Raw genomic sequence first — 26,403 nt, forward strand, 5'->3', positions numbered from 1 at the left:
ATGTTTTCATAGGTCAAACCGAACTTAATTCCCGCCAGACTTACAAACATTTTGCGTCAATTTTTCCTTTTGTGTATAAGTTGGTAAGCATCAATCACCCATAAATTACCAAGCACGTGCAGAGCATAGCTGATTTACATTTCGTGGTGCCTACCAAACTCTCGCAGAGTGCTGAAAATGACAAAATGACAGTAGGGAAATGTCGCAGCTTGGAGACTGTCGTGGGCGTGGACATAATTTTTTTTGCAGCAGCCCAATTAAGTAACTGCTTATGCCTGTCAGTCATGTGTTTTCTAGTCACAGATTAATACAAGCTGTCCATCATGTTTTGCCATGATGGTCAAACTAAACCTTAACGTTTCCATGTTATTACCCATTATGTCCCCTACTCAATACTTAATTACTTATTAGCCTACGTAACATTTTCTGAATTTTGCATGATTTTTAGTTGAAAATAATAATTTTACATATTACGTGTTCTCTGCGTGCAACTTTTGTTATTATTTAATTGCAAAATTACAGTTGGTGATTGCTTTGCCTTGCTCCGAAAGAACAAAAAGCTTGAATATAAAGAAAGTAAAAGTATTGCTTTTTTACATTTAAGACAGGTGACCGATGCAGCTTGTGATTGAGAATCAATAGCTATTACATGATTGGCAAACCCTTACCTTAATCCTAACCCTAACCATTAATGATTATCTGATGCATCAAATGGTTGACTACGTCTGTCTGCTACAACTTAAACATGTACATTGACACTTCTACAATAGTATTTTAATGTGTGTGTGTGTGAGTGTGTGTGGGGGGGGGGGGTTATGAGGTGTTGCTTTGAGTATATCAGGGACATTTATCTGTTTTACTAAAGTTGTGTGTAAATGATATTACAGTCCTAATCAAGCGGAAAATTCCTGGCAGAGCTGATTTGCATTTAGTGATGCTGGTGAAACACCATTAAAAAAGCTTACAGAGAGATTAAAATGACAAAATGATAATTAATGGTGTAAGAGCTCCTCTTAAACACGGCCTGCACCGAATCTTCCAGTAATACAGCTCGGCCACTGCAGCGTGTCGGCTACTAACTCTTCAGCCGTCATCTTGTCACAAATGAATGACTCGTCTTATTTATGTCGATTTTACGGATTGCTTTCTTTAAGACAGTTCACGTCAAAAACATTTTTTTATCTTCTTAACTATTTGCAAAATGTTCATAACGTTTGCGTGTAAAACGGCGTTAACGTATATTCCAATCTGAATATCATCCGGTATCCAGTACACCCGTGTGTTTGTATTGTAAAGATGAAGTTAGACCACTAGCACAGCTGATTTCGCAAATCAATGTCTAATTAAGTTAAAACTGATGTGCCGTCTTAAAATATACTAATAACTTTTTTTTGGAACATGCACAAAATATCTTGTTCCTTTTTTTAATAGAAATTGCATCCACTGGACAGATATTTTGCTTTAAACATAAAATAATAAGGTCTTTGCACAGTACAGCTCGAATACAGCTTCCATTCTTACAGTGTTACAGAAATCTCCCGAAGACTTTCAATTTACGAAAACTAATCAGAAACAACAGGAATGTGACCCTGACCTGACGGTGTTAAAAGTCCACACTTAAAACTTTTTTTTTTATTTTTTTTTTATTTCAGTCCTAAATTCTTGGCTAAAACAGTACGATTAGCATTCTGAATTCTGATAAGCAGGAAGGGTTTTACGTATTGGATGGATCGTGACCAACTGGTTGTGTTTTGTTTGTTTTGTTTTTGTTTTGTTTGTTTTTTTATCCCTAGCAAATGGTGGAAGATGTAAATTCTCAGGATGCAAATGCAGGAAGAAAAAAAAAGCGTGATGAGAGATCAGATTAGGAATAGAAAGGGGAAGCAAGAGTAAAAAGAGATTCTTGTGTGAAAATGATGAATAGAACTAGTTTGTAAATAGCAGGAATTTATTTTCCATGTCAGTTGGGGGTGTCTAATATCTACGTTCTGACTGTATCTTGCAGTCCTACATATATATTTCCGTATCCCATTTTTAGTAGTAAAACAAAATATAGAACTTTTTTTTTTAATAATATAACTTTCTAAATGTAGTTGCATATAACATAAACCTGCAATGTTTCCCCATGATTTTGCTCTTTTAATAATTCCAAGCCCTCTTTTGCCTTTTTTTTTTTTTTTTTTTTTTTAAAGAGTGTGTTTGGGGGGAGTTGGGGACTTGAGGACTTGTAGAAGCAGAGTCATGCAATTTTTTATCATGCTGGTAAACAAAGTCAGAAAATGTTTTTTTTTTTTTCTTTTCAATTTGCATTCGTATTCTATTGTGTGTTTCCTCCCCCCCCACCCCTTAAGTGTTTAGTTCAAAGTTCACCCCTCCTCTGTCCTTCAGCAGGTTCCGTATCCGTTCTGATGATCTGGAAAAACTCCACCCTCTTCCCCGGGTTGAAGGCGAGGGATTCTTGTGTCGTCTAGTCCTCTTCTGTACAGACGGAGCAGTCGGGATTGAAAACATCTCACCGGTTTCTCCGTCCTGCCCTGTGCTCTGTACTTTCTTCTACCAGGATTTAAATATAATTTGTTGTTTGTTTGTTTTTTTTAGTTCATGCCATGCAGTTCAGCTACAGAGGAGGAGAAACGCTGAGAGGTTGAAGAGAGACACAAGAAAGACTGGAAGGGATGCTAAGCGTCTTTCTTGTGTACTGTTTATAGTCACATGCCTGCAAGTCCTGGACGTGACGTGATGAATTTGCCTGTCGGAAAGATAAACGTTTAGCTGCAGTACATGAGAGGAGAGTTTCAGTGCAGACGTGAGTCCGTGCCGGTCGCCGGCTCTTGACCCTCTCTCTTTTGGGAAGAGAATGAAGTTGAGTGCCGTCTGCTGATTTGGCTTTTTTTTTTTTTCTTCTTTCTTCTTAAATAGTGATTGGCTGGATTGCATAGAGTTGAATCAAGCTTGGGAAACTTTCCATGGAATTTTCTTTGCCCTTAAAAACGGTGGAGAGCCCAAAGCGGGAGCAATCCCTGTTTTCTGAGTTTAAATCTTTAGCTTCCACCGATAGTGCATGCAAATTAGGGGTTTTTTTTGTTTTGTTTTAAGAAGATTTGATGCAAAGAGAACAGATGGAACCGCTGAGTGCAAAAGAGGAAAGGAAATCTTTCCACAGCGTTGGACTGATATGTATGTGAATAAGCCCAGATTGAAACGACTGTCCGGTTTGGAAGAACGTATAAAGTCCCGCCATCATGATGGTGGAATGTGCCTGTGCTTGGTCGATCCATTCAGGGGTTCCATCTATGAGCGGAGACTAAACTGATTCCTTAAACCGTATCGTATTAGCACCGCTCCGTCTCCTTCCTCTTCTCTCCTCTTCTCTTGCTTCTTTTCTCCTGGTGTGTTCTCTCACTTTATGGAGTTGGAATCTGGATTTTGTTTTTTTTTTTTAGGCTGCAGTGCCAGATTCCTCTTTAGAGAGAAAGCAGTCAGTTCAGAAACTCAGCACTGTAGGAGGAGAGGGAGAGAGAGAGACAGACAGAGAGGCAGAGAGAGGGAGAGGGGGAGAAAGAGAGCGACATAGAGAGGGAGAGAGGGAGACAGAAACAAAAGCAGACAGAAAGACAGACATTGAGAGACAGTGAAAGAAAGAAAGAGAGAGAGAGACAGAAAGACAGAGAGACAGATATTGAGAGACAGAGAAAGAAAGAGAGAGCGAGAGAGAGAGACAGAAAGATGGAGAGAGGGAGACAGTAACAAAGGCAGACAGAGACACAGAGAAAGACAGAGAGAGAGAGAGAGGGAGACAGAAACAAAGGCAGACAGAGAGACAGACATTGAGAGACAGAGGAAATGAGAGACATAAAGACAGAAAGAGGGAGAGAGAGAGAAAGAGAGCGACATAGAGAGGGAGAGAGGGAGACAGAAACAAAAGAAGTCATTGCGAGACAGAGAAAGAAAGAGATGACAATAGAGAGAGAGAGATGGAGAGAGAGACCAAGCGAGAGAGATGGACATAGAGAGAGACAGACAGACAGACAAAGGATAGACAGAAAAGGGGATAGACAGAGAGACACAAAAAGAGAGACAGACCAACACAGAGAGTGAGACAGGGAGAGGGACAGACAACAAATGAAATGGAAAGAGAAAGAGAGGAGGGGGGGGGCAAAAACAGAGACACAGAAAGACAGAGAGAGAAAGAGACAGAAAGAGAAAGACAGAGAGAAAGAGAGAGAAAGAGACAGAGAGAGAGAAAGACAGAGAGAAAGAGAGAGAAAGAGAAAGACAGAGAGAAAGACAGAGAGACAGAGAGAGAAAGAGACAGAAAGAGAAAGACAGAGAGAAAGAGAGAGAAAGAGAGAGAGAAAGAGACAGAAAGAGAAAGACAGAGAGACAGAGAGAGAAAGAGAACACAACTTAGAAACTACATAATTGCGGTTGACAAAGAGAAGCTTGTTTAAAGAACTTTATAAACATCATTAATCTGCAAAGCCAAAGCCAGAGACACACATCTGTAAAGCACAGAACATCTGCACAGGTGTCTAACAGTGACATCATCAACGAAAATCCAGCTGGAATGTCTAAAATGTATAAAGCAGTAAATATAAAGCAAACCGGCTCACCGTAACATGCACACACAGAAACTCAAAAAACAAGCTTGTACTGTAAATGTCAAACACTCACAGAAGCCTTATCATACACATACACACACACTCACACACACACACACACACACACACACACACACACACACACACACACACACTCCCTAATGAAACATCCAGTCTTTGAGGGCCACAAGATCTGCTTGACATGGCGGGGGGTTAAAGTTCTCCCATTTATTTCCTTTAAACCAAAAGCAGTCAATAACTGTGGAAGTGTTTGACATCTCGCAGGACCAGGGGCCTCGAGGACTGACGAGGACAAAGCACAGGCTCGGTGAAATCCCGAAAAAAAGGGGTGCGTCCCAAAATGCCTCCCTATTCCCTATGAAGTGCCCTTACTTATTGTCTTTTTTTTTTTTTTTTTAACTAAACGGAGCACTGAATGGAGTGCCCACAACATAGGGAATAGAGAACGAGTGCACCATTTGAGACATGAACAGAGCATAGGAGTAAAAGAAAGAAAACTTCTTTTTTTTTTTAAATAAATAAATAAATAAATAAATAAATAAATAAATAAATAAATCACACCAAACACAAAAGCACACAGAGAGACACAGAGCAAGGCACACATACGGAAGCACACGCCGGGTACGCAAAAACACACAATCCTTACACTGAGAAGCCGATCAGCTTCCTTCCTTCCTCCTCTCTTTCTCTCTCTCCTGTTTTCAGTTTTTCCTTCTTCCTCAAACTCTCCTCCATTTCTCGGTTGCCTTTCTTCCGTTTGTAGAATCCTCTTTCAACACACTTGTTTATTCCCCCCCCACACATACACTCTGTCCATCTGTCTTTCGCTCTTTCAGTCCCACTCATTTATTATTATTATTTTTTGTTGTTGTTGTTTGTAATCCATTTAAGGGCAGATCACATTTGGACTTTTTGATATAATTTTCCAGGAAATTAATCAGTAAACACACAAAAAAAATAAAAATAAGAAGAAGAAGAAGAAGAAGAAGAAGAAGAAGAAGAAGAAGAAAATGAGAGTTAAAGTGATTGCGAGGGCATGGAGAGAGAAATGTCATAGATTATGGCAAAATAAGTTTAAAAAAATGAATAAATAAATCATTTTTAAAAAGCACAAGGACAGTAGGAAAGGAAGACCTGTGGACACTTCGGGACAAGTTTCTACTAACCCCTTCCTCATTCTTTTTCTATTTCTGTATTTTTTTTTTTTATTCAGAGTTGACATCGTTTTTGGAAGCACTGAAAAAAGACAGACGTAGAGATCTATACCTGAGTAGTGACATGGGAGACAGAGGATTCTGGGTCGTTTTTTTTATGCCTGGCGATCAATTATGTCAAAAATCATTACACGACTAGCGGCTACATTCAAAATGGACGCAGCTTGCTTGCTCTTTCCTGTGCTTATCTCCTTATCATGGGAAGGGGTGGGGGGTGTGAGAGGAATTGTTGTTTTCTCCTGCTCTCCTGAGCCTAACCTAGCTCTTTTAAATGCATATAGGAAAAAAAAAAAAAAAAAAAACCCCAAAAAAACAAATCGCAAGATGCACAAGGATGCAACACGAAGCATTCCGGTAGTACACGAGGCAGCATGCACTGCTGAAAACGGTCGTAGCATCGTCATCGTCTTCCTCGCTCGTTCACGTTCCTCGATCGTCTATCCTTATTCCGTTAAAACGACTAAACGTCTGCTACTGATCTACACGATAGTGGGTGCTACATCGATTTAGCTCTCGTTAAATGCTCGAGGGCCTACAAACGGGTTCCGCTACGAGCATCCAGCGGGCGGCGAGAGGTAACACGGCCTGCTGACATGCGGATGGAATCAGAATAATCTGTTCTGCATACTGAGAGAGAGAGAGAGGGGGGGGGGGGGGGGGGGAAGAACAGGACTTAGTGCATGAAAAGAAGATATGATGAAAAGAAGATAAGGGCCCAAAGACAAATAAAAATGGGGATAAGGTTAGAGAGGTTGGTGAGGAAGGAGCCTTTGTTACAGGGAGGGGGGGGGTGATTGAGAGGTTGGGTGTTCATTCGGGAGCGTGCACGTGAAGGGAGAAATGGAGTTTCCTGTTCTAGATTACTTCACAGTTACAGCTTCTTTTTGCATATATCTGATAAGCAGTGGGCTTTCAGAATAGTTCTCTGTGAAAAGATGAAAAAAAAATAAAAAAATCCATCATGAAATGATCACAAGGCTACCGAGCGCTAACAGAGTGACAAATCAAAGATTACAGAGTTCAGACATGCCCCAATACAACATTATTCCACAAAGAAAAAAAAAACCCCAACAACAACCCGATTTTACAGTTATTATGGTCTCTGCCACCTGATAGCATCTTAGCATGCACAATTAAGCCCCGCCCCTTCAAGAAGATTGATTTCTTTCTCTTTTTTTTTTTTAAAACAAAACAAAACAAAAAATTCCAAACACCTCCATCATGCAAGTCATAAATATGTATGTGCATATGAATATTTACACATCCATATGTACACACCCATATGAATATACACATACATAAAGCTTCAGATAAAATCAGTTTTCTTATCAAAACATTCTTAATACTCATACAGACATTCCTTATTGCTCGCAAGGGAAAAAAACAAAACAAAACAACAACAACAACATGCATTCATAGAGTACAAAGTCATCGTTTTAAAACTGTACACAGCATTGAGACCTGACGTAGGCCCTAGGAACCACCCCCTTTATGCAGCACACGCACAGCAGAGAAGGGGTGAAGTGATACAGGGAAGACAAGGAGGGGATGTGATGTAGATGTGAGCAGCTGAACTATCGATGCCTGTGTTTCCTCATCGTTCTGTCTTTTTAAAAGTATGCTTAAAGCAACAACAAACAAAACAAAACAAACCCTGTACAGAAAAATCACATAGATTTCCACATGTGATTATACGAGTGGAAAAAAAAATTAAAAAACGTGAAAAACACGTGAGGGTGCATTTCACCGTGTTATGCCCTGAAACTGCATTCAAGTAAAGACACTTGATATTATGTGAATGATGAGGAAATTAAAACCATGCGACGTACGTATGAAAAAAAAAAATGACATGGGGAATTGGTGAAGTTTGTGTGACTTTCTTGTAAGGACAAGTTATGGCGATAAAATGCCAAGTACAAGATTCGACCTGTTGCACGCAATTCGACTTGATCTCATGGTTTCTATACCTATTTTCCTAGATATTCTAATGAGCGAGATTGATTTAACGGTATTTTACGCAAGTAATTAAAGCGACAAGTGCTAACTCTGCGTCTCACCCTGACTCTTATCTCGTGTACATTTTTATAAAATTTGCAATCACGAATCCGTCTTGAATTGTTTATATGTGCGCAACTGTACTACTCGGAGCCACTGAGATGAAATGGTTGGTTATTTTTTGAAATAAGCTGCAGACACAAATGAATATACTGAGACCATGAGATAATATACCGAGTATATGAGATATCCAATTGAGACCGCTAGATAGCATATTGAGACCATGAGATAATATACAGAGGTCACAAAATCATATACTGTATATCGAGGCCACGATATAATAAATAAATGGCGACACGATAATATACTGAGACAAATAGATAATAAATTGAGGCCATGACGCGGTATATTGAGGCCACAAAATAATATATTAAGACCACAAGATAATGTATCCAGCATATGAAATAAATAAATTGAGGCCACAAAATCATATGCATTCAGGCCCCGAGATAATAAATTAAGGCCACAAGATAACACATTAGAACCACAAATATATTGAGGCCACAAGATAATATACTGTAGGCATGAGATAATATATTGTGGCCACAAGATAAAATAGCAAAGACATGAGATAAATTGAGACTTCAAGATAATATATTGTGGCCACAAGAGAATATAAATTGAATATAAATAATCAATTGAAACCATGAGATACGCGGAGGCGATAAAGAAAATATATCAAAGCCGTGAGATAATCTTTAGAGGAAATGAAATAATATATTTTGGCCACAAGATAATAGATCGAGGCCACAAGACAAAGTATACTGTATCCATGACAAAGTATACTGAGATCATGTGATATATTGAGGCCACAAAGACACTATATCAAAAGACACGAGATAATATATCGATTGCACAGTATAATAAATTGAATGTTAATATACTCTGGCCACGAGATAACATATTAAGTATTGTATTAGTGTGTTTGATATTTTGTGGTTACGAAATATTTAGCTTGTGGCATCTATTGTATTTTAAAGTAAGACGGTGAGACAGAGAAATCAGTTGAATTTGAGCACTGTGCCCACTGGAACATAAACATGGAGATGTTTGATATTATTACACTTGATTTCAGTACTAGAATGATGAATAAAGGCATACTGAAGTCACTGGCATCACCCCATGTCTCCATTACGTGGCCGTTCCTGCCAGATAATGTTCTGGAGCCATATTTTAATTCGCAGAATTATGTTAGACAATTTGTGGTCAGGAGTTTACATTTATGGCATTTGGCAGGCGCACTTATCTAGAGCGAGTTCCATTCATCTCGTTTATACATCCGAGCCGTTGCCGATTAAGGGCCTTGCTCAAGGGCCCAGCAGTGGCAGCTTGGCGGTGCTGGGGATTGAACTCACGACCTTCTGAGCAGTAACCCAACACCAAGATAATAAATTGAGATGCATGAGATGCTTAGTTTGTGGTCTTGAAATATTATATCTTGGCTTTTTATATATACAATCCAATCATTTGAAGCCAGTTGTTACTTAGCTTGTGGCCTTGAAATGGTGTCTCATGTCGTCCATTTTGTATATCATCTCGTGGCCACACGTTATTAAAAAATAACTACCGAATATAAGCCACCTCTGTGGCATAGTGATTCATCTCTTATTGCTCAGCTCTCTTTGAGTCTGCCACTTCAAGCGCAGCTGTGTCATAATCATGTGCGTAAAAACATTGCATATAAGGAAGACCCAGTATTTCTGCAGATCTGGTTTAAAGCATGCGCAGGGAATATTCGGTGCATGAAACCTTATGTTCATACACATTTATTTTGGTGAGTGATTTGGTCACGCTTTCTAATTACTCTATTACTTCCACGTTTTGACTCGTTCTAGCACTGAGTGTGTGTTTGAGTGGAGTGTGGGGAAAGGGAAGAGGGATGAGTAAGGCAGGCACCACGAAATAAAAGGAGGGACACACACACACACACACACACACACATCAGTCACAGGTGAATGTAAAATTATACAAAGCATTACATATTAAATAACAGCAATGCCTAAAATGTTTTGAAATACAAAAATAAGATTCATATAGCTCTGTTTAACTAGAACAGTGGATGATGAGCATCTGTTGCAGGATCACAATTAAAGTGAGTGCTACTGACAGTTCCTTTACATTCGTTCACACAGAGGAGGAAAAAAAAAGGGGTGAAAATAAATTTCTAAGCCATCATTGCAGTGAAGATTTCATTAACAGTGTAGAGACATGCTTAGATCTGGCATCAAAATATCTCCAGGTACACACACATATCTCTCTCTCTCTCTCTCTTTGTCACTTTCAGCATTAAGTCTTTATTTTTCTTCTCCTACTGACCGCTTGTCAGTCCAGCATCCAGTCAACGTTCCCTCCTTTTTTTTTTTTTTTTTTTGGCAGAAAGGGAAGATCGGCATCCGAGAGATAGAGCAGGCAAAAAAAAAGGGAACAGAAGAAAAAAAAGAAAGAACAAAAGGAGGAAAGAAAGAAACAAGTGGGAAATAAAAAAAGGGGAACGTAAAAAACTTACTGCATTCAAACTATAGGAATCACAGTAATCAGGTGGATGGTCATAATAATGAGAATGATGATGATGATGATGATGATGATGAACAGTAGGATGAAGAGGGTTTCAGGGTTTTTTTTCTTCTTCAGATTTCGGTTCCTCAGCACCCCAGCTCGACTTCTTATTGTCTTGATATGTCGTATTTATGATCAAGTAATGTAGGAAGAAGGAGATTGTAGAGTATGACATTCCCTTCATGCACTAGTATTGAGAAAGGGGGAGTACCGGGGAGCCTCCTGAAGCAGTGCAGAAGGTCACAGGCCCTGGATTAGACGACTCCTTTTCCTTTTACTCAACCACCACTCCGCACACCCCCCACCCCCCACCCCCCACCCAGTTGGCCACGCTTTCGTGGTTAAATAGTACTGACACTATATAGCAAATTTACATGGACTTGATGTCCTCGTCCTGTCCATCCAGAAACCCAAGTTTCGACACCCACCCGGTTCGTATTGCAGTGTCCCAAAGCCTTATACAAAAATAGAGTACTTCTTACTGTAAATGTGCGCTTCCTTTTTTCCTCAGGCGCTCGCTGACAGGCTGTATTGCACATCCTTGAATTGATAATGATAATAACTGTATTAAAAACGAACGTTTCTGAGTCTGTGACGCAACGTGCTGATGAGACGATGAACCTGTCCTCGTTGTGTAAATTTCGGGGTGGTGTTTAACCAAAAATGAATCCATGTCGCCTGCTTCACTGTCGTGAAAAATACCTCTCCGAAGATCCAGATGAGTATATCCTTTGAATATTTCAAGGCAAATCTTACGAATATTCGTTTACTTGGTGATTTATTTAGTTATACTTGCATGCACTAGAGTTGCCTAAGTTCGATGACAGCATCATTCCAAGCTTTGCTATCGGATGAGTTCACTTTGAAGCCTGAAACCTGCAGGAAGGCTCTCGGTATGCGTGTACCGCGCAAAAGATCTATAATTCCAGCAATCAGGCATGGGGAAAGCCGTTAACTGACGGCTCACTAAATTACTAAATGATGGTTAGCATAGAAATAACCTTATTTTCTGTTCATGAAGCCAGTGATTTATATCTATAGTTTTAATATTGCTGATATAAGCCTGTACTTTTGTCTTTGTAATTGCGGCTTTAAGCTTAGTTTAGTTAGTGAAATTTCTTCAACACTTAAAGCCAGGGGATCTTACAGCCAATTCCCACCCACCCTCCCACCCACTCTACGGCATGAGATAGTGAATAGCGTGACCTTTAACCCCCCGAGCCCATTCTGTGCTACATTGTGAACAGTTATCATCATTATCACTAGTATTAATGCTGCTATCGCTTCATGGTGCATTTGGGGAGTCTCTATTTTGGTGCGTGTTTTTGTTGTTTCCTGTCTGCGTCTGTGCTACAAAATGGACGGGATCGGGGAACGGCAACGGCGGAGAGGTCCAGGAGAGTCGTAGGGTTCGTAGGGGGCACTGTTGATGGGAGTGATGGGGGTCAAACGCAGAGGAGCGCCCGTCATCCCGGAAATGTTGTTCAGGCTTCGGGATTTTTCGTAGCCAGCAGCTGGAGCGAGTCGTAGGTTGGGTGGACGATGAAAATGTTTGATTTCCAGGCATTTGAGATGGATTTAACAGGTTTTTGGGATATTTTTGGAGTTGTTTTGTTGTTGTTGTTGTTGTTGTAGCACAAGTTAGGTGTAGATAATTGTAATGAAAATGAAATGAAAGATTAAGCAATGAGAGAGTGGTTTTTTTTTTGTGTGTGTGTGTGAATAAAATAGAATTTTAAATGACAATCAGATTAGCAAATAACAATTCGCAAAGCAATAATAGTATAAAAATAATAATGAAAAGAAAAAAAAGTCCAAATGAATCATATGTATATGAAACACAAAGGCAGACAGACAGACAGACAGACAGAGACAGACACAGACAGAGACAAGGACAAAACAGGAAAATGCGAGTTATGAAATATGTCATAGAATTTTATTCTTTTGCTTTTAAAAAATGCTACAGCAGTGTTTTTTTTTTTTTAAAAAAGCACTCCCAGCCGCACACAGTGGCGATGGAGGTCGAGCACACGTGGAGCAGGTGGATGAAGCACCTGATGTGTAACTCAGAAACGTGAGTTGTGAGCTCAAGAGGGGGAGAAAAAACAAGAGCGAGTTTAGCATCCAGGTGTTTGATCCAGTCTCGGACAGGGACGCTCCGCATTCTATACAACCGCAAGGGGACAGACAGACAGACAGACAGACAGACAGACGGCAGCCTGAGAGCTCTGTGCTCAAAGCTCTATGGCTGAAGTCTTGTCCGGTGCTCTGGACCCTGTGAAGCTCTCGAGGGTTTCAAATAACACAGTTAGATTTATCCTTATCAGGTGTTGCTTATATAAGCGTACACGTGCAACATAGTGATTAAGTAGAAGAACGTGTATATGTGTGTAACAGAAATGAGCTTCACGTGGTCCAAAAGCGCTTTAGAGCGTTCCTTCCACATCCGTTTCCATCCAGGTCCTAATGTCACCATGGTTTCATAGTTTTTTTTTTCTCCAGTCAAAACATCTGAATGCACTTTCTTTGAGCATTTGTGCTTTTTATTTTAAATTCTCCAAAAAAGTAAAAGTCTACAAATTAGATGAATTGAGAAATTGAGACGTTTCGTGTGGATCGAATTGGATAAAGATTGGTTCCACATTGGATCTTGAATCAATAAGCTCTACAGTGATTAGTCACTTCTAGCACGAGTACCAGCTTTGTCAGGAACACCTACCACACAGGTCACTTTGTAGGTCAGGAATGGAAATTTATTAGCTAGCTGTGATTTTGTTAAACCTAATTGATGTAAAGGTAAATCTAAAATCTGACGGATAACGTAATCTAATAACATATGACGAGGTTGCTATAATACTGACAGTACTATATTAATTCCTGTGTAGGGGACAACTCGAGCGTAGTCTAACTTTTCTAAGAACATGTCTGGTAGCAAACTGGCTCAGTGGTTAATATGTCGGACTACTGATTGGAAGGTTGCGGGTTTAAATCTCACTACCAAGCTGCCACCGCTGAGCCGTTAAGCGAGGTCCTTAACCTTCAACTACTCAGTTGTATAAGTGAAACAAAATGTAAGGATGTCTGCCAGATGCTATAAATCGTGAAGTTTTATTCACATCACACATAAAGTACATTATTTATTTATTTATTCTGGTAAGCGTCTTTATTTTTACTCCGCACAGCCGTTTTGTCGTTGTTTCTGATTCCGAAAAGGTCGCCTGTCATCGGCGCATGCTAAATAACCTGCCTAAAACCTGACGCATGTGCTGGATTCAGAAAGGTGTCGGTGAACGGATTCAGAAAGTGTCGCAACGGAACGGCATTTGCCCTGTAGTCGGGTTGAGCATGAACTCGAATCCTGGTGATGTCGGGAGACCAAGGGAACAAAAATGGCTGGGCATACGCTTTCTTTCTCCTGTCAATCTCAGCTCGTGTATGTGGAAGAGGGCAGAAAGTGCTTTCCTCTGAGTGTGTTACACTAGCTATGTTTCCATCCAAGTTAGGAATTTAACTTTTGCGGAAAAAAAAAATGGCGTTTTTCGAATAAAGCACTGTAAAAAACGTTTGCGAATTAAGCACCGTTTCCATTCCATGTGTCCAAGAAAACAAAATCGTCACTTCCATGGTAACTAGCACAGCGTATCAATACAAAACGAAGTTGTCGCACCCGGGGAAGCCACTGTGGCGCTTTCAATATAATATATTACTTCAGAGATCGCAAATGTAACACTATCACAAACCTCATGTTATCTTGCGATCGGAGGCGGAGGCCTGATATTTGGGAACGGAATCGTGTGAGACGGTTCTGGGAGGTAATTCTACCAAATCATTTCGATGACAGACTTGGCTCAGGCATTTCAGAATGACGAAAGCAACATCTGAGATGCTGTGCAACTGCATTTGTTTGTTCAGTTATGCGACCCACTGCGCCCCAGTTCTGACAGAAAAACGCATTGCCATCGGGCTGTATAATTTGGCCACATGAATCCAATCACATGATTTGCTGAGGCAAAGTCACATGATTTTTAAAAAAAATCATCTTTTAAAAAAAATCTTCTAATCAAATAAACAAAAATTAATCTCCTCAATCGAGAGTAACGTTTTTTATGAGCATCTGGTGTTTCAATTCAGTGTTTTTCCAACAAAATTTGCATAAATATACGTGGATGGAAGCCTAGCTGCTGTGATGCAGCATAAGGGGCAGTTAAAAAAAAAAATGTGGTCAGCTGGCTTCATGCCTTTTGGAGGAAGCATACATTAGCCTTCAGCCTTCCCAGTTGGTAACTGTTGTAGGTAACTGATAGGGGAAAGCTGGCTGGTGGGTGGGAACTGGCAGGAGAAAATGGGAAAAATCCAACAAATGCACACCATTCTACCTCTATCTATCAGTTTAAAGGAAGCACAACGATCAGATATTATTTAAGTGGAGTGATTCTCAACATTGTATGTGTTGTACCAAGTATATCAGAGAAGCTAATAAACTGTGCAGAACAACAACACAGTCAGTAAACGAATACCTACAAAGTGATCTAGCTCTTATTTATCCTATCAGCTGCCGGGTAAAGGTCATTGCTGGATGAATTGTTTGATTTTTTTTGTTGTTGTTGTTGTTTAGTTCCATCTGTGGCACTAATTAGTAATTCAGCTTGGGAAAATATGCAAAGAAACGTCCGGTGTTCAAATACGTTTGACTGGCAGAGTGCGTAGTGAAACCATTTTTAATCCAATTATTATTCCAATATCAAATATTTTTCACCATTACATTTTTTTTCTTCTTTTTAGCAAGACAGGAAGCAGATATATGTCATGTAAGAAATGATGTAATTTCTACTTGCAATTTTCTGAATCAACTCCAAGTTCAGCACAGAAATCCCGATCGTATATAAGAGAAATGTTGGAGAACTCTTTGGTTCGTTCCCAAATAGCCCTGTTTTGTGTTTTGTTGCTGTGTTCTTTGTATCCGCATGTGATACTCAATCTGAGCATTCTGCGTGTTGAACGGTTCTTTTTCAATATTTCTGCCCCACACATTGCTTAGTTAGTTTGGAGAACGGATGAGGAAGGAAAGACAGCAATATTACATCATCGACAGTTCATTCTGTACACAAGAGGACTCCCTCCACACTGACACACAACCACAATGAGCAAAGATTGATATTTTTGTTGTTTGTTTGTTTTGTTTTTTAAAGTGGATGTATAAGAGGAGGAATAGTGATCTGGTTAGAAAGTCCTTGGTGTCAGTTTGTCAGCAGTCTTTATTTCAGTCCCTGGTGTGATGCTGGTCAGTGCTGAGGCATGTGGGAATCAGTGTGTGTATGTGTGTGTTTGTGTGTGTGTATGTGTGTGTAGGTGCGAGACTGTCATTTTCGTACTGATGACAGTCACCCAAACTCCTACAATAAAGACTTCAGCAACCACGCAGCAAAGCATGCTGGGTAGCAGAAGCCAGATTAGAGTCTGCATGTTCCTCAGCCTAGCCCTGAAGGAGTTTCCATTGAAATATACTGTATTTAGTTTATCTATCTATCTATCTATCTATCTCTCTATCTATCTATCTATATACACTTATAAGTGTTTGAGAAATAATGTGCATTGTGCATTTTTATCTGTTTAACGTTGTAGTAATGAAATGTAATATGTAATGAAACAAGTTAGTTCCTGTTCTCATGTCATAGTAGCTATAAATAGTTGGTCCCTCACCAGCCTCGCCTTTCTCTCTGTCTTGAAGTGAATAAGACAACGCCCCCCTAACTCCCACCCCAAAAAAAGACGTAGCTTGTCATCTTATTTTTATACAGTGATTGGGTATCGTTAGTATAGAGACAATAATGAACGAGTGCATTCATATAAACCTGTGATTTGCAGCTGCACAACTGTCAGGGCTGCTGTTATAGAGAATGAATCACCCCCTCTGACCAATCAGATTTGAGAATTCAAGCAGCGCTGTGGTACTGTAGTGCATAATATGAACTCACATAGACAATGTGAGTGGTGCTTCCTCGTGCAAAACATTCACAGGCCGTTCAGTACAGGGAGCTCCATGTGGTACGTATTAGCCGAAGTGTAACCTAGTGCACGTGACGTCACTAAAATTCCCATAATTCAATTCTCCTCATGGAGCCGATTGTTTTGCTGTATGAAACGGCTGCGGTAATTATAACTGCTGGTTAAGTTTTATCTCTGTGTCTCTCTTTGTTTCAAACGGTCTGTGTTTGTATCTCTCTCTATCTCTGTCTGTATGTCTCTCCCTATTATCTCGTTGCCTCTGCCTGTCTGTCTCTCTTCCTCTCCCTCTCTGTTTGCCACTGTCTCTGTCTCTTTCTGTACACTCTCTCCTTCTCTCTCTCTCTCTCTCTCTTGGTCTCTCTTTCTATCTCTCTCTGAATTAGTGTGTAAGTGAGGCGTGAGGTCACATGACTGGCCCCGGGAACTCGCTTTCACTGCTGGAATCTAGAACGGAATTTGCCGCCTGACTAAGCAGAATGTCCATCGCGGACAGATCATGCAACATGCAAGCCCCGGTTCCAGCTGGACCAGACGTAGAGGAGGAAGCGGCTTGTGTATTTCTTTTATTTTTGCTGGGTAGATGTTGGATTTTTACTGTCCTGCTTATGTACTCTATTCAAGAAGCATCACACAAACACACACTATTTAGATGTCTGGTGAGAGTAGTAGATGAAGAGTCAGGAGTTAAATGTTATCAATTATTTGCGACTAGGTCTATGTACCATGATCTTTCGGTGCTTAATTCGTCTTGGATGCTGATTTGAATTGTTTAAAACAAAAGCACAGCGGACCTCTGCATATAACAGCTCAGTGTTTAAAGCTTATAGCTAAGCTCCATCATGCAAGCAGCTTTTCTCACTGTACAGCCTGCTCTGTGTGTGTGCGTGTGTGCGTGTCTGTGTATACGTACGTACCTCGGGTCAGACTTTAGTAACGCTACGGGCACTGTAGCGCCGGCCTGAGGGTGTGATGGGAGATGGGTAAAGTGAGGGCGAAATATTAGACCTGCTACAATTGAGCTGATTCAGTCGTAAATTTAATATTCAATAAAAAGTCAACATCAGAGGAATAGCTCGAGTTTAACTGTTTAATAACGGTTCCAAATGCTCATTGGGTGGATTTTTCCATACACATACACCGCAGACGAATATATACGTTTCAAATAGCATATTTTGCACACTAATCGTGCTGTAAAAGTTATTTACATCATTCCACATTTTACCGCCTCTGAGGTTAAACCATCTCGCCCCTAACATTAAATCAGGAAACAGGATTACCCCCATCGGAATCGTACATTCTTCCTGTTTCGGATAGAAATCGAGCTAGCTACAGTCTGAGCTGATAAATTTACTGCAGATGTAGAAAAAAAGGTCAGGTTTTATAAAATAGAAAGCTATTTAAGCATGTCGTTTCATTCAATAATTAATTCATGCTACACCACTGGCGAACACTGTCCCCATGAAGACTTATTAATTATTCAAATTATTTAAATGAAATTGTAAATTTATGCCCCCCCCCCCTTTTGACTGTAAAAATGGAAAAATCGATGCACTCTTTCAGCTAAGATAAATATATTACCTATATTATATATTTCTAAATAAATGAAGAAAATGTGTTTTTAGAAACTATATTAGAAAACATCTCATATATATATATATATATATATATATATATATATATATATATATATATATATATATATTTAAATGTATCTCCTATATTCCGTTTTTTTCTTTATTTCTAAATAAATAAATTTTGAAAATATATTAGAAAATATACACATATAACCATGAATATATGCATCATTTGAGGGCACGCCAAATGATAGAAAATATTAATGTTACATAAAATAATGATTTAAAAAAAATAAACATTTTTACGACTGAATCCAGGTTAATATTTGCAATATCCATAACCAATGGATATTTCTCCATTAGAAGGTCGGCAATGCGCATGTGCATGGGTGTGTCATGATACACACAAAGCAACAGAAAATAAAAACAGCTCCACAAATCCATTACACACACATTTAACACTACTGTTATAATTTTTTGCGGATACTGTTATAATATGAAGCTCCACACGACAGTGACACACACGGTTCAATGATACACACTTGGAAAAAAAAACAAAACAACAACAACAAAAACAACAACAATATGGACTAGAAAGTAAAAAGCATGTATGCTGAGATCATACATGAAAAAAGAGGTGTGTGATCATGAGAGGAGTGTACAGTACTCTTTCTCATGAGTCCCACACACACGCACACACACACACGCACACATGCTCGTTCCCCAAAGAGGTTTTTTACATTAGCAGAAAAAGAAATCTATTCCTCCAAGGAAACTGCACGTTTTATGCATCCTTGACCTCAACCTCACCTGATGAGAATAAATCTCTCATGCACGCTGTTCTGAATCGTTACATTAATCTGACTCAGGGCTCTGACCCGTAAAAAGCACCATGACATCAATAAGTGTCAATCAGAGACCACCAGCCGAGTGTGGAGGAGAAAAGGGGAGGAGCTAGCGCTGGAGAGTGAAGGGAACAGGACTGCTCAAAGAAAAACTCCACCATGAATGATTTGCATATTAATCGTAAGAACTGTCATCCGATCTTCAACAAAGTTCACATGTTCTTTCACTGACTCAACAGTTTCCCACAATGCAGTTCGACTACTTGCTGATAGTGGTGCAGTGGGATTTAGCCATCGCTTTATTTCTACCCTGAACAGAGCAACGCAGTGGCGCGTTAGTCCTGTAGTCTGTCTGGTCTGTACACTTTAATCAAACTTCCCAATCCTCAACTTTCAAGCTAATACCTCCATCAACACCATCGCACTCGTCATCTCATAGATCACTCACTGGCTGATCCGAGGCTCTTCTGTAACTATAGTTGCATTGCATTCTGGGACTTTGAGTCCAGCTTTTGCACCGACATCTCCTCTACTTCTGTGCTGGATTTCTCCTTAATATGATGCTGGAGTGAAAAGAAGCTGCTGCGCTTGATTTTAGGAGCGAACAGCAAAACCTGACTGTTATCAAGATGTTTTCATCATTTTTCAACATCTGGCTGTGATGTCAATGCAGCAGATACCCACTAGCAGCTTTTCGCAGGAATAACGAAAATACAGTAAAATCGAATCACTGTCGCTAAACGCATCATAATTATATCAGTATAAAACGACTTAATGTGTTTCAGGGTGGAGTTTTTCTCTCTCACGCTATGAGAACCTGAAATAGCGCTTTTAATTTATAGGTAGATCATCTTTCCTCCCTTTCTCTCAGTCCACTTCTTCTTAAAATCAGTGACCCCAAGCAGAGTGAGAGGATTGATGTCTCCGATGCAGCAGATATAGGACTCGGACACCGGACTGCGGTCAGACTCTCAGTTCTCAGTTCTCCAGCACAGCGACATGGAGCAATTAGTTCATTCCATGTGATGAATGTGATTATCAGATAACGGCTACAAAAACCCTGTAATTACATTTCCATGCTGTTTTATCTGACAAATATTTACAGTGGGAGAAATAAATATTGGACGCGTCAACCTTTTTTTTTTTTTTTTTTTTTTTTTACGGATTTTTGCGGTTAATGGCCCCAATGGTGCTTACTGGAAGATTCAGAAGTTTTGAAATACATCTGTATCCGATTCCATCAATATCTTTCACAACAATACGGTTGTGAAGGTCTTGGGGCTCTTTTCTTTTAGCCATCATGAGATGTTTCTTGTGTGACACCTTGGTAATGAAAAGCCTTTTTATAGACCATCAATTTACTGACCCATCTGATATTAATCTGCACAGATAGGGGGTGTAATTACTTACGGATTTCAGCTGGTTCCTTGCCTCGCCTTGCTTTGGAGAACTGCTTTTTCTTAGCGTGTTCAGTACTTTTTTCCCGTGTCACTCCACTTTATTACACATAACTTTATTTATGGGCGTTAATGTTGTGAATTCGTTATATGTGTGGATTTCTTGAGTTAACGCTGATGTCTGGTGAAAATTTCCTGTGAATAGCCTCACTGGAAATATATTTACTGAAAAAAATGTTGACACGTCCGATACTTATTTCCCACCCACTGTGTTTCAGTTCTTGATTTTACGGCTCACTTTATTGAGCAGATATTTTGAGTCCCACGAAAAAGATGATTCGTATAAAAGGAAGGGTTTTGAAAGTTATTTTAATTTTAAAAATGAAACAATGCTTCAAAAATTCTTGCATATAAGTGCACACAAGTTTTTTTACATCATACACTGCAAGTGAAAATATCTTAAACCTGGGTGAATGTATGAAATCGCACAGCTTTAATAATCTTGTATTAGTTTTAGTATAAACTCATGAAGATGAAATTGATCCAAATTTTTATTTATTTTTTTTTGCCCTGCAAAGTCAAATACGTCTGAACTAACTTAATAAAGATTAGCGACGTACTTAGCTGTTTTCCACACTGCACATTCAAAACTGAGAATTGCACCATAACATTGCGCAATGACACCGTTTTTAATTTTGGTCCTGAAAAACAAAATTGACATTTTACCAGCTTGTACTAGCTACGATGAAAAACGGTAGCTATGTCATCACTGATAACAAGACGAAAAAGTCCAATTTGCAATTTTTCTAAATTACTGCGGATTCTGCGAGATATGGGCCAAGACGCAAGATTCTGCACGTGTGACTCACCTTCTTCTGCTTTGTGACAATGTCAACTGTAAAAAGTGCTATATAAATATTTTGTGCAGAGGAAAATGGCATTTATTAATTAGAAAAGCTTAAGCTGGGGATGAAACCGAGTCAAACTGGAAACCTGTTTACATCAGGACAGCCTCGTCATGTACCATACTTGCCAATGGTTTTACTCATGACTGCACGTGAGCTAAGAGCTCACAGTGGCTTAGTGGTTAGCAAGTGCACCTCACACCTCCAGGGTTGAGGGTCGGATTCCTGTCACTCCCCTGTGTGTGCGGAGTTTGCATGATCTCCCCGTGCTGCAGGGGTTTCCTCCGGGTACTCCGGTTTCCTCCCCCAGTCCAAAGACATGCATTGTAGGCTGATTGGCGAGTCTAAAGTGTCTGCAGTGTATGAATGGGTTTGAGAATGTGTCTGTGTGATTGTGCCCTGCGATGGATTAGCACCCTGTCCAGGGTGTCCTCCATGCACCCTGGGATAGGCTCCAGGTTCCCCACGATCCGCGTGTAGAAAGGATAAGCGGTACAGAAAACAGACGGACGGACTGATGGATGTACATGAGCTGAAACATTGATCTGTGCAGGTGTAGGAAGCCCAACCTCAATAAATACATGGGGCAGTTTAGGGCTGACCACAATGACCCGAATCGAGCAGTAATGGCTGCGTGTGGCTTAGCGTGTGTAACGATTGATCAAGGGTTTGGCAAAACGAATAATGAAAAGATCTTACGCATTACTGTAGTGCAGAATGAGAACCTTGCTGATCTCTGGTTACAGCTATGATTTAGGAGTTCAGCTTAAACAGCAGCGTGGAAAAATCAATGCCGTGTTATCGAAAGGAGTGCAAGGGGGAACTGGTGAACTGAAGAAAGAGAAAGACAGACTGCAGTGTTGAAGTGCTGCATCGCTCCGGCAGAGGAGATCGAATACAGCGCGCTCAGGTCAGACCGCAGTCAGGAGCGAAAGCAGAAACTGATGTTTTGGGGGTTTTTTTGCAATCGGAGCAAAAACGGTGCATCGGCTTCTCCATCAAAACTCTCAAAGTGCTCGAATAGCAATGATCAACATATCACCTCAACCAATAAGCACTTTACAGCAATAAAAAACAAACAAGAGGGAAATAAATGAAACCAAAGAAAATGAGAAGGAACACAACAGTATATTGAAAAACATATATTTTAATAATAATAATAATAATAATAATAATAATCTCAGTGCATCTTGGGAGCATGACTGGATGTCTGGATGTCTGAACCTCAAATTGAAACTGATAAAGCTGACTAAACTGCAGTTATCTTGAGATGATGTGTGTAATGGTTCATAATTTCACACTTTTTTGTAGGTTATTTTCCCCCCCGTATCGTCCTGCTCAGTCCCAGAATGCTCTCTTCCACTGTTTCCATGGCGACAGTGGGTAAGATGGAGTGTCGGAGGGATGGGGGGGGGAATGGAGGGATAAAGTCAAATACCAAGAAAAGAAAAACATAAAGACTTAAACATGGTAGAAAGAAAAACATAATGTACTGATTTATAGAATATACACAGCACTTGCTAAAAGTTTGGAAGCATTGCAGGCTTTGTAAAAAATGTACATTTTTAAAGTACAAATAATGGGCTGTAAAATGTTCACACAGAACGAATGTGTTTGACTAAATGTCTGCAGCAACAGGGCCATATTCAGAGTTGTCCAAAAGTTATGGTGGGAGCACCATTCAAATCGATTGAGTTTTATTTATTTGTATAGCGCTTTTAACAAATGGGCATTGTCCCAAAGCAGCTTTGCAGAAAAATAAATAAATAAATCACCTGTATAGATTTTATTTCTCTGCGGTTGCCAGATTTTTCCTGAGTCGAATCGTCCAAGAGGTCTTTTTTCAATAATATCCAAACCACAGACGTTAAAACACAAGAACGTGCCTTTGCCATTTGGGATAGAAAATGCAGACTGAAAAGGGAAAGAAACTAATCTATCCAACAGGAGTCTATTATACACAGATGAGATAAAACATCATTTGAACAGATTAAGCAAATGACACTAATTATATCGTAACAGCGGTGCATGTCAAGGTCTGAGATATCCATCCATCCATCCATCCATTTCCCATACCGCTTATCCTTCACAGGGTCGCAGGGAGCCTGGAGCCTATCCCAGGGGACTTGGGCACAAAGTGGGGGAGACCCTGGACGGGGTACCAACCCATCGCAGGGCGCAATCGTACATACACGCACACACCATGGACAATTTAGAGATGCCAATCAGCCTACAATGCATGTCTTTGGACTTGGGGAGGAAACCGGAGTACCTGGAGAAAACCCCTGAAGCACAGGGAGAACATGCGAACTCCACACACACAGGGCAGAGGTGGGAATTGAACCCCCAACCCCAGAGGTGCAGAGGTCTGGGTTATATAAACGGTAAACAAGCAGTCGATTCTTGCAGTCGATATGTTGGATGCAGGAGAAATGGGCATGTGTGAGGACATCAGTTACTTTGACGAGAGCTAAATCATCATGGTCAGACGAGTGGGTCGGCACAAGTCACAGAACGTTTTATTGATGGTTACAGGAGGAATGTGTCACAACACACGTGTCACCTACCTAAAATTGTTCGGGAATGGTTCGAGGAACATGATCAAGCGTGATCCACGGCAGCTCCAACTTACAACTTACAGGACTTGAAAGGATCTGCTGCTAATGTCTTAGAGCCAGATACCACAGGGCACCTTCAGAGGTCTCGCAGATTCCATGCCTTGGCAAGTCGGAGCTGTTTTGGTGGCACACGAAGGACCGACAGCATATTAGGCAGGTGGTCGTAATGTTTTGTCTCATCAGTGTATTACCAGGATATTGCTGCATGAGTAGTGCATTAATGTAATTATCACATGAATCACTGCAAACGTGATTAACCTAATCATTTCAGAACGTCTTCCACGTTTTAGACCACAGGTTCCCAACCTCGGTCTTCGAGAATCTTACAGATTTTAGTGTTTCCCCACCTCCTAACCCACCTGATCCAACTAAGTGGCTCCTTCACAGCCCTTCCTGAGTTGAAGTAGGTTTCCTTAAACAGAGAAAACTCGAAGATATGCAGAGTTCTCCAAGAGCAGGGTCAGGAACCTGCATGCAAAATATGCGTAACTCTCACATAACTTCTGAAAAGCACTGCCGCACCAGTTACGTTAATTAAATTCGAAGGTCTGGATTGAACCTTTTAACCAATGTACTGCAGTGAGGATTGGGTTATTAAATACTTAAGTCTGAATATGTGCCGAAACGTCACGTCCCGGTCCTCCCTTGCTTCTCCTGACATGATTTGGCATCCTTCCACGTTGCTGGCTGACAAACATCCAGCTGTTCATTTGCAACATCTGGGACTCCTTAAACCGAGCGTATATAAACTCGCTTGGTGCTTGGTGCGATCATCCTGATGAAGTCTTGTTATTACCCGAGTGTGCAATATCAAACCTGTTTCTCATATTGTAACTACGCTTTTTGATTGTGGAAACGCTCACCCGTTGCCTCGACGTGATTATACACTGGCAAGAGAATTTCCAAATGAATAAAACTGTGCTCACATTTTGATCACGTACAGTACATTTCTATAATGTATCGAGCAGGATCGGTCGAAGGGTCTTGGGGTCTTGGCGATTTCGTACTTTCGTACTCCACACATCCTTCTTCTTATCACTGTGTCCATTTTAATAGGTCGCTCCAAAAACCAATGGAGTAGCCAGGGCTTCCTTCTACAGCCAGACACGTGGCCTAACCTTGATTGCGTTGACTGATTCGAGTGATCTAATCTCGACCTTGCGGACTTCTTTTCCTCACGACAAATCTGGTTTGAAGGACGGACAAATCCAGGATCAGGTCAATAATCCAATTCATCCAAGTCATTAATCCATGTTATACAGTCAAGAGAAATGGGACTGAAATCTTCACATACTGTATGTGATCAGTACATTTATTTCTGCTTAAATCCTAGATCAAATCTTTAATGGCAGCTTAAAATACACATTCGGATGCTCACTGGCATGGAAACGTCCGGATGTGAGAACGTGAACTATTTTTTTTTTAATGCTATTTCCACCTTTAATTGTTTTGGAAGTTTAAAAAAAAAAACTTTGGACCTGAATCTCAAACACACATCAGTAGCGCTGTAATATAGAATAATATATAATATGAGTCTAAGTCAGTCCTCTGAGTTAGCAATCCATGTACAGTAAGAAGAACACAGCTCTGTTCTTCAAATCTGTGATAATTAACACACACTATTTATTTTGAAATTAAATCCTAGACTCTTAGACTAAAACTCCCTCTTAGCTTTAACGGCAGCTTGATCTGTTTATAGGTTTTTTTTTTTTTTTTTTTTTTTTTTACAGAACGTCAGGCACCACGGAGAGAACAGGAATGAGAACTTCTCCAAGTGAAAATAAATAAATAAATAAATAAATAAATAAATAAATAAATAATGCTGTTATAATAATAATTATAATCTTTTTTTTTTAAAAAATGCTGATTGCACCTTTAATTGTATAAATCATTTTGGAAAATGAACAATTAGTGCTTGCTTCCATACTTTTGGCCTGTATAGTGTGTTGTGTGTATTGTGTGTGTGTGTGTGTGTGTGTGTGTGTGTGTGTGTGTGTGTGTGTGTGTGTGTGTGTGTGTGTGTGTGTGTGTGTGTATCTCAAACACACATCAGTGGCACAATAATATAAGCTTTTAAGGAACGGGGCAAAAAAGAAAAAAAGCCAAACTAATGTCAAAGTCAAAGTGTGATATCCATGTACACGGAAATTAAAAGGTGCGCATTCTGCCCTGGTTCATAATTAATAAAACTTGCAGTGTGTGTGTGTGTGTGTGTGTGTGTGTGTGTGTGTGGTGATTGAATTTCAATACTACATACACCGTCCTGGTTGTAAACTTACCTGCACTGTGTCAGCCTGCACGAGTGCCTTTTATTGTCTGAAGAAGCCGTGTGTGTGTGTGTGTGTGTGTGTGTGTGTGTGTGTGTGTGTGTGCGCATGTGCGTGTGGCTCTATTTCTATAAACAGTGTGTATCTTCGTCAATCGATTTACATGTGCACTTGTAGTGTAGCGCTCCGACCTTGTTGAAGTCCGTCTGTACAGTTGTGTGTCAAATTATACAACAGTCAGAAGGTGTCATCGACATCCCTCTGTGTATATGTGTGTGTGTGTGTGTGTGTGTGTGTGTGTGTGTGTGTGTGTGTGTGTGTGTATGTGTATGTGTGGGGGGGGA

The 26,403-nt window shown here is 40.1% G+C and overlaps 1 protein-coding gene across 3 annotated transcripts in view; it reads right to left on the reverse strand.

Annotated features, from left to right (window-relative positions):
- Positions 1-1,934: 1,934 nt before the first annotated feature.
- The window catches only part of kcnc3a (potassium voltage-gated channel, Shaw-related subfamily, member 3a), a 111,045-nt gene continuing 86,576 nt past the window's right edge, over positions 1,935-26,403 (reverse strand). For 2 of the 3 annotated variants that reach the window (XM_017458547.3, XM_017458555.3), the window contains one exon: positions 6,486-11,961. In XM_017458547.3, coding sequence (XP_017314036.1) covers positions 11,798-11,961 — 164 coding nt within the window. In that variant the 3' untranslated portion in view covers positions 6,486-11,797. Of the gene's footprint in view, positions 3,499-6,485; positions 11,962-26,403 lie in introns of those variants that run through there. The other variant, XM_017458606.3, reaches the window with a different exon arrangement.

Source organism: Ictalurus punctatus, chromosome 2 (assembly GCF_001660625.3).
Source record: "Ictalurus punctatus breed USDA103 chromosome 2, Coco_2.0, whole genome shotgun sequence".
Taxonomy (NCBI): Eukaryota; Metazoa; Chordata; class Actinopteri; order Siluriformes; family Ictaluridae; genus Ictalurus; species Ictalurus punctatus.